The 14,571-nt window shown below is 47.2% G+C and overlaps 1 protein-coding gene across 1 annotated transcript in view; it reads left to right on the forward strand.

Moving 5' to 3' along the window:
* Positions 1–14,571, forward strand: part of MIB2 (MIB E3 ubiquitin protein ligase 2) — a 104,368-nt gene that overhangs the window by 62,172 nt on the left and 27,625 nt on the right. The window contains exons 4-7 of the mRNA XM_060259455.1: positions 4,613–4,719; positions 7,423–7,617; positions 10,586–10,728; positions 12,735–12,842. Coding sequence (XP_060115438.1) covers positions 4,613–4,719; positions 7,423–7,617; positions 10,586–10,728; positions 12,735–12,842 — 553 coding nt within the window. The remainder of the gene's footprint in view (positions 1–4,612; positions 4,720–7,422; positions 7,618–10,585; positions 10,729–12,734; positions 12,843–14,571) is intronic.

Raw genomic sequence — 14,571 nt, forward strand, 5'->3', positions numbered from 1 at the left:
GGCTTCAGCGGTAAACTGCAGGTGACAGCTGGCGTAATGAAGTGGCGACAAGAGCAGCTTCAGATCAGGAAGTCTCGGGTTCAGATCTCGCCTCAGCCCCAGAGTTTCATGGTAGCTCTCAGCCTTGGTTCCCCTCTGCCCATCGGCAGTGGGTCCTTTCAAAAGGCACCTCCCCGCACTGATGGAGGCTGTATGGGGCCCTTTTAAAAAACGTGCCAGGTTTCTTGTCCTCATGATTACAGAGATGTGCTCGATAGGGAACAGATGATGCCTGATGGAAAACTCCAAAACCAGAGAGGTGACTGGCAGAGGGAATAACGTTTTTGATAGTCTGGGGTAGGGCTGTCAGATCTGGGTTGGGAAATACCTGGAGATTTTGGGGGTGGAGCCTGGGGAAGGCGGGGTTTGGAGAGGGGAGTGGCCTCAGCTGGGTATAAACACCATAGTGTCCTCTGTCCAAAGCAGCCATTTTTTTCCAAGGGGGCTGATCTTGGTTGTCTAGAAATCAATTGTAATAGTAGGAGCTCTCCGGGGACTACCTGGAGGTTGCTAACCCTAGGGATAGGAGATTCACCCCCTTCCCTGTGACTAGCAGAAATCAGGCCCATTTGCATAATTTCTGGCAAATGCTTTCTTTGTCGCAGAATGAGGCCTTGCAGAATTTCAGCTTGAATATGTTCCATCCTGGAAGAAGAAGTCAAGTTTAGCTCACTTTTTTTGATGTGATATGCAACCGGGTTTGATTCCCCACTCCTCCACTTGCAGCTGCTGGAACGACCTTGGGTCAGCCTTAGCTCTCGCAGAGCTGTCCTTGAAAGGGCAGCTTCTGTGAGAGCCCTCTCAGCCTCACCCACCTCCTCACAGGGTGTCTGTTGTGGGGGAGGAAGGTAAAGGAGATTGTGAGCCGTTCTGAGATTCAGAGTGGAGGGCAGGATACAAATCCAATGTCGTCATCTTAAAATAAATATAGTAGCACTGTCCCCTTTCCATGATCACATTACAATCTGGATAAAGAAAAGCCCCTAATTAGCCTTGGTGTGTGCAAATAAATCTGTCCTATCTCTGAAGCACATTATCGGGCACGGAATGACGCAAAGGCAGTCCCCTGATGTACAAAGGTCTATTTTGATGTGCTTTAGGCCGGTAAGACACCAGGTCCTAGAGCTGTGTAAGGTGTTTATCTAAGACCATAAGAACATAAGAAGAGCCCTGCTAGATCAGATCAGTAGTCCATCTAGTCCAGCATTTTGTCTCACAGAGCAGCCAACCAGTTCCTCCGGAGGGCCAACAACAGTGCATAGAGGCCGAGGCCTTCATAAGAACATCAGAAGAGCACTGCTGGATCAGACCAGTGAAGGTCCATTTAGCCCAGCATCCTGTCTTACACAGTGGCCAAGCAGTTCCTCTGGAGGGCCAACAACAGGGCAGAGAGACAGAGGCCTTCATAAGAACATCAGAACAGCCCTGCTGGATCAGACCAGTGGTCCATCTAGTCCAGCCTCCTGTCTCACACAGTGGCCAACCAGTTCTTCTGGAGGGCCAACAACAGGGCAGAGAGACCGAGGCCTTCATAAGAATATCAGAACAGCCCTGCTGGATCAGACCAGTGGTCCATCTAGTCCAGCATCCTGTCTCACACAGTGGCCAACCAGTTCCTCTGGAGGGCCAACCACAGGGCAGAGAGACCGAGGCCTTCATAAGAACATCAGAAGAGTACTGCTGGATCAAACCAGTGGTCCATCTAGCCCAGCTTCCTGTCTAACACAGTGGTCAACCAGTTCCCAGAACAGAACAGAGAGGCTGCGATCTTCCCCTGATTTTGCCTCCCGGTTCAGGGATTCAGAGGCTTAGTGCCTCTGAATGTGGAGGTACCATGGCTTGGAGCCATCAGTAGGCTTACCCTCCATGAATCCATCTAATCCCCTTTTAAAGCTGTTTATTCCTGCAGCTGTCCTGGCAGCAAATTCCACATTTTAATCACTCTCTGTATAAAGTGGTGTTTCCTTTTGTCCATCCTGAACGTACTGCCCATCAACTTCATTGGACGCCCTCAAGTTCTAGTGTTTGGGAGAGGGAGGGGGAAAAAATATTTTTGCCAGCTCTATCCAGCCCATGTGTAATCTTATAAACCTCTTTCCACGTTCCTCCTTTGTCCTCTTATTTCAAAACATAAAAGTCCCAGACTCTTCAGCCATTCCTTATAGTTGTCACTGGCACGGATTTCCCACTCACCTTATGCCGCTCTCACGTTCCTCTTCAGTGGGGCTTCCTTCCGATTTCACACTAACAGCCCTTGGGCTGTGTCACTTCTCAGGGCGCAGGCAGGAGGGAGTCTAAAGCCGGTCCAAAGTCAAAGTTCAAGGAGCCAGTCAGGAGCCGAGTCACCACAGCAAAATCGCAAACCAGAAGGAGAAGTCAGTGCCCAAAGCCAAAGGGTCAGGGTGCCAAGGAATGCAAACCGCTCAGGAACTGGAATCAGGAAGGAGCGTGGATGCAAGCCAGGGAATCGATGTTGCTTCCACGAGGTTGCCAAGTCCCGGGCGTGAGTTATATGGGCCCATCAATCAGCCTGCTTCCTGGATGGCCGTAGTTCCTTTGGTAATCAGGGCTAAGAGATCTGAAGCATTGGCGTGGGGGGCATCTGTTTTCTGTCAGTGTCTGTCGAAGATGGCTCATTCTTGAGATGGGAGGGGGAGATTGATGGACCAGCTGTTGGTTCTTCCTGGTCTGTTAACCCTTCCAACTCCCCCTCCTCAGGGCTCATGACAGGCCGCAAGTAACGTTGGCGTTTTTCGCACAGCAAACAGAAACCTCTAAAAACAAGTTTCTCTTTGCCGTGTGAAAACGCCAACCTCGGGGCAGATAGTGTGAAATCGGAAGTAGCTGAGAAGAGGAATGTGAGAGTGCTGTAAGGTGAGTGGGAAATCAGTCTGGGTATTAGAGGGGGGCTAAATAAGATGTGTGGCGTTTGATGGGTTCCTTTCCATCCAATCAAAGCGACTGACGCCTGTGGCCCAGAGACAGACAAGCAAATGTCACAAAGGGAATATGGAAAACACCTTTAAATGTTGTGGGCAAAAACCTCTTGGGTTCTCTGGGTTAGAAGTCTAGGGGGTTCTCACAAACAAAATCTAATTTTTATTTCGGAGCCCAGCAGAAAAGGAGGGAACTTCAGAAACGACTGGTTCAAGCATTATGGGCACTGGGTGTTGCTACAATCAGACCTCAGAGATGTCATGCACTATCATGTAACTAGAATTTTTCGCCATGAGGGACAGAGGATTTGCATTTCGTCCGTTTCTTTTGTACCCCTTGCTCAGTCTGATGCTGGGCTAAAAGAATGTCTGTGAGCACTTTCTTTTTAATAAAAACTTCATAACTTTTGGTGCTGGGGGTGGTTCTCTGTGCCACATAGACCTCCACCATCTTGGACATGCTGTTTTAAAAGGGTGCCAAGGGAAAGACAGGCAGCTGGCCAGTCTAGTCAAAGTATTTTATTGTTGCAGCCATAGGCCATAACAACCCATCAAAACCCCCAAAGTATACAGTTTGCTTATAACCATTTAAAAAAAAAGCATAAAAATACAGAACAAAATACAGAACTATGAATGAGATTTAAAACATATGTGATAAAACGGAATGGCAAAAGTACGACTATAACGTGGTCCAAATTCTTGTATGGATGGCTGCAGTCATCTTCTTCCTTATTTTTACTGCTAGAAAGATGAAAGTAGCCGCCTTAAGGGTGACATCCAGAATGGCATCGGCCAGTAAAAATGGTATACGTTCCTTTTCTGAACTAAACTTTGTGAGAAATTGATTCAGCAATTTATTTCGAATGGACAGAATAGAGTACAATGAACAATATCTATCGGATTGGGACTACAGAAGCAACGGCATTGGTCCACAGGTGTTTTTTTTAGAAATCTGCCTTGTAGGTACAAAGAGGGCATGGTTTGGCCAGTTCCCCAAGGGCACACAAGGCAGTCAACTGTCCCCACGGCGACGAGGTGCTGGGCAGCGGGAGAAACCCAGAGGCAAGGCCTCTGAACTTGGAAGGGAAGCTGGGAGTTCTGACCCTCCCGGTGGGTAATTCCATACAACAGGTCAGGTGATGACAGCAGGCTACCCAAGAGTGGCAGAAAAGCCTCTCCAGGTGTGAGGAAAACCCAGGAGGGCAGGGCGGAAACGGGGCCTGCAGGCCAGAGCAGGTGGGTTCCACCACATGCCCTTTTCCATTTCCTTTTTTGTACCTTGTCATTGCAAGTCTCCCGTTGCTCTTGCCTTCCCCGTTTTCACTGCTAGCATTCCCGATTCGATGGTCATTGGAGCCGGAGCCAAAATTTCTAGGTACGTGGGCTGTTTGCCCCAAGGGTCCTGGTGCCCATATCTGCTCAGGGCTACAAAACAAGAGAAGGCTTTCGAATTAAAGGGGGCTTTTGTTGCCAGAAACGTGGCGTCTTCGAACTGAAAGGAGAATTGTGTACGTGTGTGTTCTGATGAGCCGCAGCACAGAGCTTGCACCGGACTCTGCGGCCAGAGAGTTAGTATGAGCAGTTGAATTAATAGACTGTCTTTTTAATTTTCCTTTGGCTCTTCTGTTTCCTTGCAGGGTCACTGTGACTCCACGGCAGAATTTGCCTCGCATCACCTTGAAGGGGACTTTTCAAGGCGCTAAAGTGGTCCGGGGCCCCGACTGGGAATGGGGGAACCAGGATGGTAAGGAGAATCCCCCCCCCCCCCTTAAGAGGGGAAGGGGTCTACTGTAAAAGGAGACTAGAGAACTTCAGCACTTTTTTAAAGGATGTTGCTAAAATGCTTGCCCTTATGACTTCCTTGCTGTCTTCATTTTGGATGGCAAAGCGCCGGCTCTGGTCTCATCTGCAAGACAGCGTGCCCCAGCGCGAGAGAGCTTCATTCTCTCCCTGCCCACAGCCTTCGTCTCCCAACTCCCACCCCTCCACGCTTTCACACCTGTGTCTCTTCATGTGATGCGTGTATGGGGGACCTTTAGGTGCAGGTGAAGCAGCCAGGGAGATTGTAAGGGGAAAGCAGCGGGGAAAACTTTAGACAACCTGATGGCATAACTTAGTATTAGCCATTCGGTAGAGACGACGGCTCTGTCAGGGTGATACTCTGATTCGACAGAAGTTGGCATCCTGTGGCGGCTGCATGCATACCTGCCTCTTGCATCTCCCTAGCAAGGCTGGAAACCCTTGGCTTGGAAGCAGTGATCCCAATCCTTGTGTTTGCTTTCTGCAGTTTAAGTTACCCTGTGGCTCCCCTTCTCCCAGGATGGACGTGCAATTTAAAAGCCTGCGTAGGAGATCAACTGTGTAAATGCTCTTTTCCTGCATGGAAACTCTATAGAAGATTGCAGTGTAGTATTCTGATAGATCGCTTGTTTTATATGTTTTACCATTTTACTGTTTTAACAGTATAATTTGTTGTATTTTAAATCCAAAACCTATGTTAGTTCTTATGTGTTATAAGCCGCCCTGAGCCACTTCGGTGGGAAGGGCGGGATATAAATTGAAATAAACTGAAACTGAAATGGTCAAATAAGTTTGGAACATTTTCCTTTTCCAAGCGAGCTCAAATGTGTGTGGGTTTTTAAAAACTCCTGTAATTAGCCCCATGGTGCAAAGTGGTAAGCTGCCGTACTGCAGCCCAAACTCTGCTCACGACCTGATTTTGATCCCGACGGAAGCTGGGTTCAGGTAGCTGGCTCAAGGTTGTCTCAGCCTTCCATCTTTCTGAGGTCGGTAAAATTGAGTACCCAGCTTGCTGGGGATAAAGCGTAGATGACTGGGGAAGGCAATGGCAAACCACCCCGTAAAAAGTCTGTCAAGAAATCCATGGGTCAGTAACAACTCTGTGCTTGCGCAGGGGACTACCTTTACCTTTTTTTAGTTAGCAGAGCTCTGTTCTAGATGGCCCAGGCTAGTCCTATCTCATCAGATCTGGGAAGAAGCAGAGAAAATAAGCCCTGGCTAATGCTTGGATGGGTGACCAGCAAGGCAGAGGAAGGCAGTGACAAACCATCTCTGAACATCTCTTGCCTTGAAAACCCTACATTGGCTGTGACTTGGTGGCACTGTCTACTACCAAATAGCAAAGGATTCATCTGTGCCCTTCCGCAGTAGATTTTAACCAGAAGGCAAGTACCCTGTCACCTCCTGCCCCCATGCAGACATCTGCTACCAAGCCCCCATGCCCCCATGCAGACATCTGCTACCAAGAATGCTCTTCACTTTAGCTTTCTCTCCCTGCAAATTGTCTCTATCATCTTTCTCGCAGCCGTAATCATTTGTGAGAGGGCGGCAGCTTGCCAGAGCGAAAGAGCCTCCAGGGCTTTGGGGCTGCCTCCTAGGTCAGCAGGGGAAGGAAAAAAATCTGTGTTTTCCACCATTTTTTCCCCACATGCTTTATTTGCTTCTTTTGAAGCAGCTGTTATATCCCCCCCTTTCTGATCAAAGAGCTTCCAAAGCAGGTAACAGATTGAATCCACTAATAACGTTATGGGGAAAGCCAGCTGCAATAAAGGGGAAATGGAAGGAGTGGCAACTATTAAAGAAAAAGGAAAGCATCAAGAGTTTGTTGTTCAGTTGCACAGTCAAGTCCGACTCTTTGCGACCCCGTGGACCAAGTCACGCCAGGCCCTCCTGTATTCCACCATCCTCCAAAGTCTGCTCAAATTCGTGTTTGTTACATCAGTAATATAAGAGAAGCCATGTTGGATCAGACCAATGGCCCATCCAGTCCAACACTCTGTGTCACACAGTGGCCAAAAAAACCAAGTGCCATCAGGAGGTCCACCAGTGGAGCTAGAAGCCCTCTCACTGTGCCCCACAAGCACCAAGAATACAGAGCATCACTGCCCCAGACAGAGAGAAAAATATATGATGATGATGCTATTGGATTTATATCCCGCTCTGCACTCCAAATTTCAGAGACTCAGAGCGGCTCACAATCTCCTTTACCTTCCTCCCCCACAACAGACACCTTGTGAGGTGGGTGGGGCTGAGAGGGCTCTCACAGCAGCTGCCCTTTCAAGGACAACCTCTGCCAGAGCTAAGGCTGACCCAAGGCCATTCCAGCAACTGCAAGTGGAGGAGTGGGGAATCAAACCCGGTTCTCCCAGATGAGAGTCCGCACATTTAACCATTACACCAAACTGGCCCTCTCTCCATACACCGCAGTATAGAACACAATCCTCTGCTAAAGCATTTTTCTGAACCATTTATTTACAGCACAGATTTTCTGTTGCCTGTGCACAAAAGCCCTCTTGCATGGGTTTTGCACAGGCGCAGGTTCAAATCCCAAGATCATGGGGTCACCTGGGGCCTACCTTTCCTGTTCATGAATGCATATTTTTAGTTTTCTTTTTCTGCCCTTTTTTTGTCTTTGCTTTGTGTACAGGGGGCGAAGGCAAAACCGGACGAGTCATTGACATCCGGGGCTGGGATGTGGAGACCGGGCGAAGCGTGGCCAGCGTCACGTGGACTGACGGCACCACGAATGTGTACCGTGTCGGGCACAAAGGAAAGGTGGACCTGAAGTGCATTGTGGAAGCGTCTGGAGGTTTTTACTATAAGGAGCATCTCCCTAAATTAGGTGGGACCATTTGATCCTTGGGGTTCATGGAATATATCGGGGTGGCCAAGCTGCAGCTCAGGAACCATGTGTGACTCTTTCACACATTGTGTGGCTCTCAAAGCCTCCGTTGCCCTGTTGGCCGACTTGGAAAAGGCGTTTCTCTCTTTAATCACTTCTCCAAGCCAGCTAGCAGCTTGGAGAATGTATTTAAAGTTAAAGTTGCTTTATTTCCATCTCTCTCTCTCTCCCCTGTCTATTTGCCTTCCTTCCTTCCTTGCGGCTCTCAAACATCTGACATTTATTCTATGTGCCTCTTGCATTAAACAAATTTGGCCACCCCTGGAATATATCTTGTGTGTAAATAGGGTTGACTGCTTGTCTTTAATAACCAAAGTATGCATGATTTTAAGTGTCAGTGATCATTTCCTCAGACATAGAATTTAACTGCTAGGGAAGGAGGAGGGGGTATGGATCGAGGCCATAGTGCTGGACCAGGAAGGCGTCCCTATCCCCCATCTGATCAAAAATCACCTCCAAAACCTCTCTGCTTTTTCCCAGTTGGAAAATTATATACAGTTGCTTTGCCTGTCATCTTTTTTCCTACCACAGCCAAAAACAGTCCAGGGGGTCACGTCCAATGGGGAAATAACTCTTCCCACTCCCAGGGACACCCCTGCACGCACCTGTTTATTCTGCATTACAGTTTCACATCCGCAGATCTGAGAACTGATTCCTGGTGTTGTGTGTAGCTTATCCATTAGAGCAGGCTGGGGAACTTTTTTTCTGCCAAGGGCCATTTGGATATTTATAACATCATTTGCGGGCCATAGAAAATCATCAGCTTAAAATATAGTGCTCCACCGAGGGAAAACGATTCAGGCCGGCAAAATGAATGCAAATAATTGTTTTTCTATTTGAAGTCACGTGGGGAAAGCCTAATTCAGCACACACACACACCCTGGCCTGCTGCCCTAAGCAAATGCTAAGGTCCAGGCATATTAGACCACATCCCCTAATATTGGCATATTAGGTCACACATTCATTAGCATATTAGGCCACACCATCTGGAATAATCACGTGCAAACTGAACTGTTGGTAGCTGGCTCCCACCCCCCACCCCTGCCAACTGCTCCCAGCAGACCTTTAAAAGCATCCACATACCCCAGCAGCAGTCCTTCACATTGCCCACGAGAGAGAGAGAGAGGCTCAGCCAGCAGTCCCCGAGGGCCAGACCAAGTGATCTCGAGGGCCGTAAACAGCCCACGGGCCTGACGTTCCCCACCCCTGCATTCGATGTTTAATATTCTGTCTGAAAAAAAGAGTCGCTATCAGATATCCGATGGAAATCTTGTTGGCACTCCTGGCTTTAAATCTTGCTGTCCTAACACAGACTCACACGGCTACCAGACACATGGGAAACGGTGGATTTAGGAACTGTGGGACAGGCAGAAATGAAACGGAGGGAGTTTTCCGGCTCAGGACAGTTAGTAGGGGAGAGTTTGAATCTGCGGCTTGCATTATTTCCACAAATGCCATTTGGTGTTGTCCAGTTTGCACCCCCGATCTGGGACAGGAGCGCCTCTCCCTGTGTCTCCGTGGTAGAGCATCTGCTTGGTCTGGCAGAAGGTCCCAGGTTCAATCCCCAGCAACTCCAGTTGAAAGGAGCAGGCAACAGGTCATGGGAAAGACCTCTGCCTGAGACCCTGAAGCACCGTTGCCAGGCAGAGGAGCCAATATTGACTTGATGGACCGAGGGACTGATTCAGTACAAGGCAGCTTTGTGCGTGTTCACACGTGCCTCCTACCACTGGCCTGCTTGTGAAAAGAAAGACAGATCCGAGTGCAAGGGGCAGAGAAGTTGTTACAAAAGTTGCCCATCCATTTCAGGCGGTTTTTCAGCCTGATGTTCTCTGTCTCTGGGAGCGGATATGGCTCAGCAGCAGAGCATCTGCATCGCAAGCAGAAGGTCCCAGGTTCGATCCACCTGCCTGGTGGAATGAGATCTGGGCCCTGCGGTATCTACTTCAATTCTGCAGGGCTTGTAAAGCAGAGCTCCTTCGCCAGGCTTTCAACTGAGGCAGCAAACATCACTTGTTATTGGCCTCCCCCCCTTAGTGCTGAAGGGCCTGCTGGATGTATGAACATATGAAGCTGCCTTATACTGAAAAAGACCTTCGGTCCATCAAAGTCAGTATTGTCTACTCAGACTGGCAGCGGCTCTCCAGGGTCTCAAGCTGAGGTTTTTCCCGCTTGCTTGCCCTGGACCCTTTTTAGTTGGAGACGTCGGGGGTTGAACCTGGGACCTTCTGCTTACCAAGCAGTTGCTCTACCACTGAGCCACCATCCCTCCCCTAATTTATATCCCACCCTATACTCTGAATCTCAGAGTCTCAGATCAGTCACAGTCTCCTTTACCTTCCCCCCACCCCCACAACAGTCACCCAGCGAGGTGGGTGGGGCTGAGAGAGCTCTTACAGCAACTGCCTTTTCGAAGACATCTCTGCAAGAGCTATGGCTAACTCAAGGCCATTCCAGCAAGTGCAAGTGGAGGAGTGGGGAATCAAACCCAGTTCTCCCAGGTAAGAGCCCATGCATTTAACCACTACACCAAACTGGCTCTCTTAAAGTGGACTTGGACAATAGGCCATGTTTGTGAGGCAGAATTTGCCATTTTAATCTCCGCTGTTTGCTCTGTAATTTTAGATCTTATACATTTTAATCGGTTTTAACTGTCGATTGTCTTTTCATGATGTAACTCGCCTTGAGCCTTTTCTATGGGAAGGGCGGGCTAGAAATCGAATGAAATGAATAAATAAAATCCCTGGTATCTGTGTTTAAAAGGGCCTGGCAGGAGGTGATGGGAAAGACCTCAGTCTGAGATCCTGGAGAGCCACTGCTAGTGAGTGGACTGTGCTGACTTCGATGGACCAAGGGTCTGATTCAGTCTTAAGGCAGCTTCAGGTGTTCCATCTGTATGTCTTCCCAGGTAAACCAGCCGAGCTACAGAAGAAGGAGAGTACGGAGAGGCACCCCTTCCAGCACGGGGACAAGGTGAAATGCCTCCTGGACATCGACATTTTGCGAGAGATGCAAGAAGGACACGGGGGCTGGAACCCAAAAATGGCTGAGGTGTGGACCAAATCCTTCACCTTGGTTTTGGAAACAGGAATGTGGAGAAAGGGCAGATAGTGCTGGCCACTGCCCCCTAGGCGTGGCTGTGGGGATTGCGCCCAGAGGGGAATGGACAGGGCACTGGAAAACAGGTCAGCCTTCTCAGGGAGAGAAGCCCCAAAACCCGGAGTTGGTACAGCTGTGTTGTACACAGTCCTTCAGTAATAAATAGGGTTTCTAACTTCCAGGTAATCAATATTCTTTCTAATTTTTTCCCCTCCTTCCTGAGCAGAGCAGTTCACATCCTGAGCTGAATAGAACTGCTGCAGGGCCAGCTCTGCCACCGGGCAAACTAGGAGATTGCCTAGGGTGCCAGCCTTCCGGGTGTGCTGAATTGAACGCCCTCTTTGTGAGTCGATGACATTATCAGTGCAGGGGGGGGGGTGCCAGAAGTTAGCCTTGACTAGGGTGCCAGACAGTCTAGGACCGGCCCTGAAGTGGGCAGTGGGCAATGCAAGACCCTGTGTGACTCCAGACTGCTGCTGCGAGGCGTCCTGTGTTAATGAGCTCACTCGCACAGCTTAGAGGGAACGCTGCTGGTGATTACAACTGATATCCAGGCAATGGTTAACAGTTCACTTGGAGAAAATGTCTCCCCTCCTCAAACCCCACCCTCCTCAGGCTCCAGCCCCCCCCCCCCCCCCAAAAAAATCTCGAGGTATTCCCTGACCTGGGGCTGGCAGCCCTAAGAAGCTTTTCAGGGTCAGGTAGGCTCTAAAGAAAGATGTTCTTGGCCTGCTAGTGAGACGGAACATTAAATGATATACCACACATATACAGATGATATCTCCCGCATATGATATATTTCACATATACAGGATAAGATTTATCTTGTGATGGTATATCTTGCATATGATGTATCTTGCTTATGCAGAATATATCTTATGATGGTGTATTTTGCATATATATCTCGCATATACAGAATATAACATATCTTATGACAAATATCTCACACGTGATACATCTCGTGTATACAGAATATATTTTATGACAAATATCTCACATATACAGAATATAAATATCTCTCACACGAGACATCTCACATATGCAGAATATGATATATCATGACAGATATCACACATGATATATCTCGCGTATACAGAATATAATATATCTTATGACTAATATCTTGCATATGATATTTCTCATATACAGAATAAGATGTATCTTATGATGGTATATCGTGCATATGATATATCTTGCATATACAGAATATATCTTATGACAAATATCTCGCATATGATATATCTCGCATATGCAGAATATATCTTATGACAAATATCTCGCATATGATATATCTTGCATATACAGAATACGATATATCATGACATATCACACATGATATATCTCGCGTATACAGAATATAATATATCTTATGACTAATATCTCGCATATGATATATCTCACATATACAAAATAAGATGTATCTTATGATGGTATATCTTGCATATACAGAATAAGATATATCTTATGCTGATACATTCCACATATATCTCACATATTCAGAATAACAAGGTATATATCACGCATATACAGAATAAGGAGCTACTTTGATTACCCACTATAATTCAGACCAATACTTTTTTACTTAACACACTAAACCCCTTTTTACTTGCAAATAGTCCTTTCAGCATAATAGTGGAAATAGAATATGCCTCTCGACCTTTAGTTTCTTTCTTATTCACCAAAGCCATAAGCCTAACTAACTTTGCTGTCTCCCAAATTTTCCTTGACCAATCCAGTTTACTTGGAAGATACTTTGTCTTCCAAAAACTAGCCAAGACGAACATTGCAGCTCTTAACAGGTATTTAACCACTTCTTGTCCTGATACATCTAGCACCCTTAACACAATTCAGTGTCTTTTAACTTCTGCTTTCATGTGATGGTATTCAGCATTTTTTCTCTCTCTCACCTTCTTCTCCCCCCCACCCCAATTCTCCTTACCTCTTCTTTCCCTTAAAAGTTCATCGGCCAAACAGGAACCGTACACAGAATCACAGACCGGGGAGACGTAAGGGTGCAGTTCAACAGTGATATCCGCTGGACGTTCCATCCAGGAGCTCTGACGAAGGTAAGTTCTGCCAGTATAGCCTGCTGATAGTGTTGAGACTTGAAATGTCCCCTGGGAAGTGGAGGAAAACCGGGAAAGGAGATAGGACATCAGGAGGCCTACGTTTAGTCCAGGTTTGGCCTTTAGTATAAGGGCAGACTCCTAAGGGCCTTTTTGGGAAGCCAGATTGGTGTGGGTGGGTGTATATACGATTAGAAGCAATGTCCAAAATTCGGTGGCTGCCTACATCCGTATGTGCGTTCTGACAATTTGACAAAACAAATTTGGGTTGAATGTGCGAAAATTCAGAGAGACACTGGTGAAAACCTCAATATGTTTATCAGAGTTTGTTTGCCCAATATCAGGAATACAAGGGAGAATATACGTTCAATAGAGCTCTTGTGCCGCTAAAGAAATATTTGTCCATGTAGTCATATACGTAATTAAATCTTCATTTAGTGCTGTCAAGTTTCAGCTCCTGTGGCCTCAAGGGAGATTATTTTCATTTTTGGTGTGCCTGTACACCCAGCCAAACATTCTGGAAGCAAATATTAACAAAAGTAAAGCAAATCACTGATATTCAGTTACTATTAGAATTTAAAATGCTTTTATTAAGCAAACGGTCAGGCCCAGGGAATCATTTCAGCCACAATGTGGGGATTCATACTTCGTTATCGATAGCACGTACTACTGTTGCAGCAAAACAGGCATCACAAACTGAACCAACAATTGTTGAGTGAAGAAGAAGAAGATATTGGATTTAGATCCCGCCCTCCACTCCGAAGACTCAGAGTGGCTCACAATCTCCTTTATCTCCCTCTCCCACAACAGACACCCTGTGAGGTGGCGGGGGGCTGGAGAGGGCTCTTCCAGCAGCTGCCCTTTCAAGGACAACCTCTGCCAGAGCTATGGCTGACCCAAGGCCATGCTAGCAGGTGCAAGTGGAGGAGTGGGGAATCAAACCCGGTTCTCCCAGATAAGAGTCCGCACACTTAACCACCTGGCAACAACGCTTGTGGGAGCACTTCGTTATGGCTCAGCTTTCTAATTCCGTGGTTGTATCCTCTGTAGATAAGCATGAAGCGCAATTTATATCCATAAAATCAAATGCTTAGCAACGCAAGGAACAATTCCACGCAATCCCATTGTATGCTCAGATGCTTTGTTTTTAATTGCTGCAGATATATTCTATTTATAATGATATACAGGGAATTGTAAGCTAGTTTTATTTGTGTTGTATGCTATACAGCAAATTAAATTAAAGATTATTATTATTATATTATTATAACTTATTGAGACCCCATCAGGTTTTCCAGGCAAGGAACAAAACAGGTGGTTTGCCCTTGCCTGCCTCTGCCTCATGAGCCTGGACTTCCATGGCGGTCTACTGTCCAAATACTAACCAGGGCCAACTGAAGCTTTTGAGATCTGATGAGATCCAGCTGCGCCTTGATGGCTTATCTGCCTGGCCTCAAAACGGATCTGATACCCAGTTAACCAGGGCACCTCTTTTAGTTTCCAGAAAAGGTTTGAGTCCCATGTTGACATTTGCCCAGTTTTTGGACACTGACCCTAAAAACTGTCCTGTTTTGTATGCACCTATAGAAACCTCCAGTTTGGTGTAGCGGTTAAGTGCACGGACTCTTATCTGGGAAAACTGGGTTTGATTCCCCACTCCTCCACATGCAGCTGCTGAGACTCCTTCGAGTAGTGAAGGGCAGGGTATAAATCCAATCTCCTCCTCCTCCTT

Source organism: Heteronotia binoei, chromosome 18 (assembly GCF_032191835.1).
Source record: "Heteronotia binoei isolate CCM8104 ecotype False Entrance Well chromosome 18, APGP_CSIRO_Hbin_v1, whole genome shotgun sequence".
In the NCBI taxonomy this organism is placed as follows: Eukaryota; Metazoa; Chordata; class Lepidosauria; order Squamata; family Gekkonidae; genus Heteronotia; species Heteronotia binoei.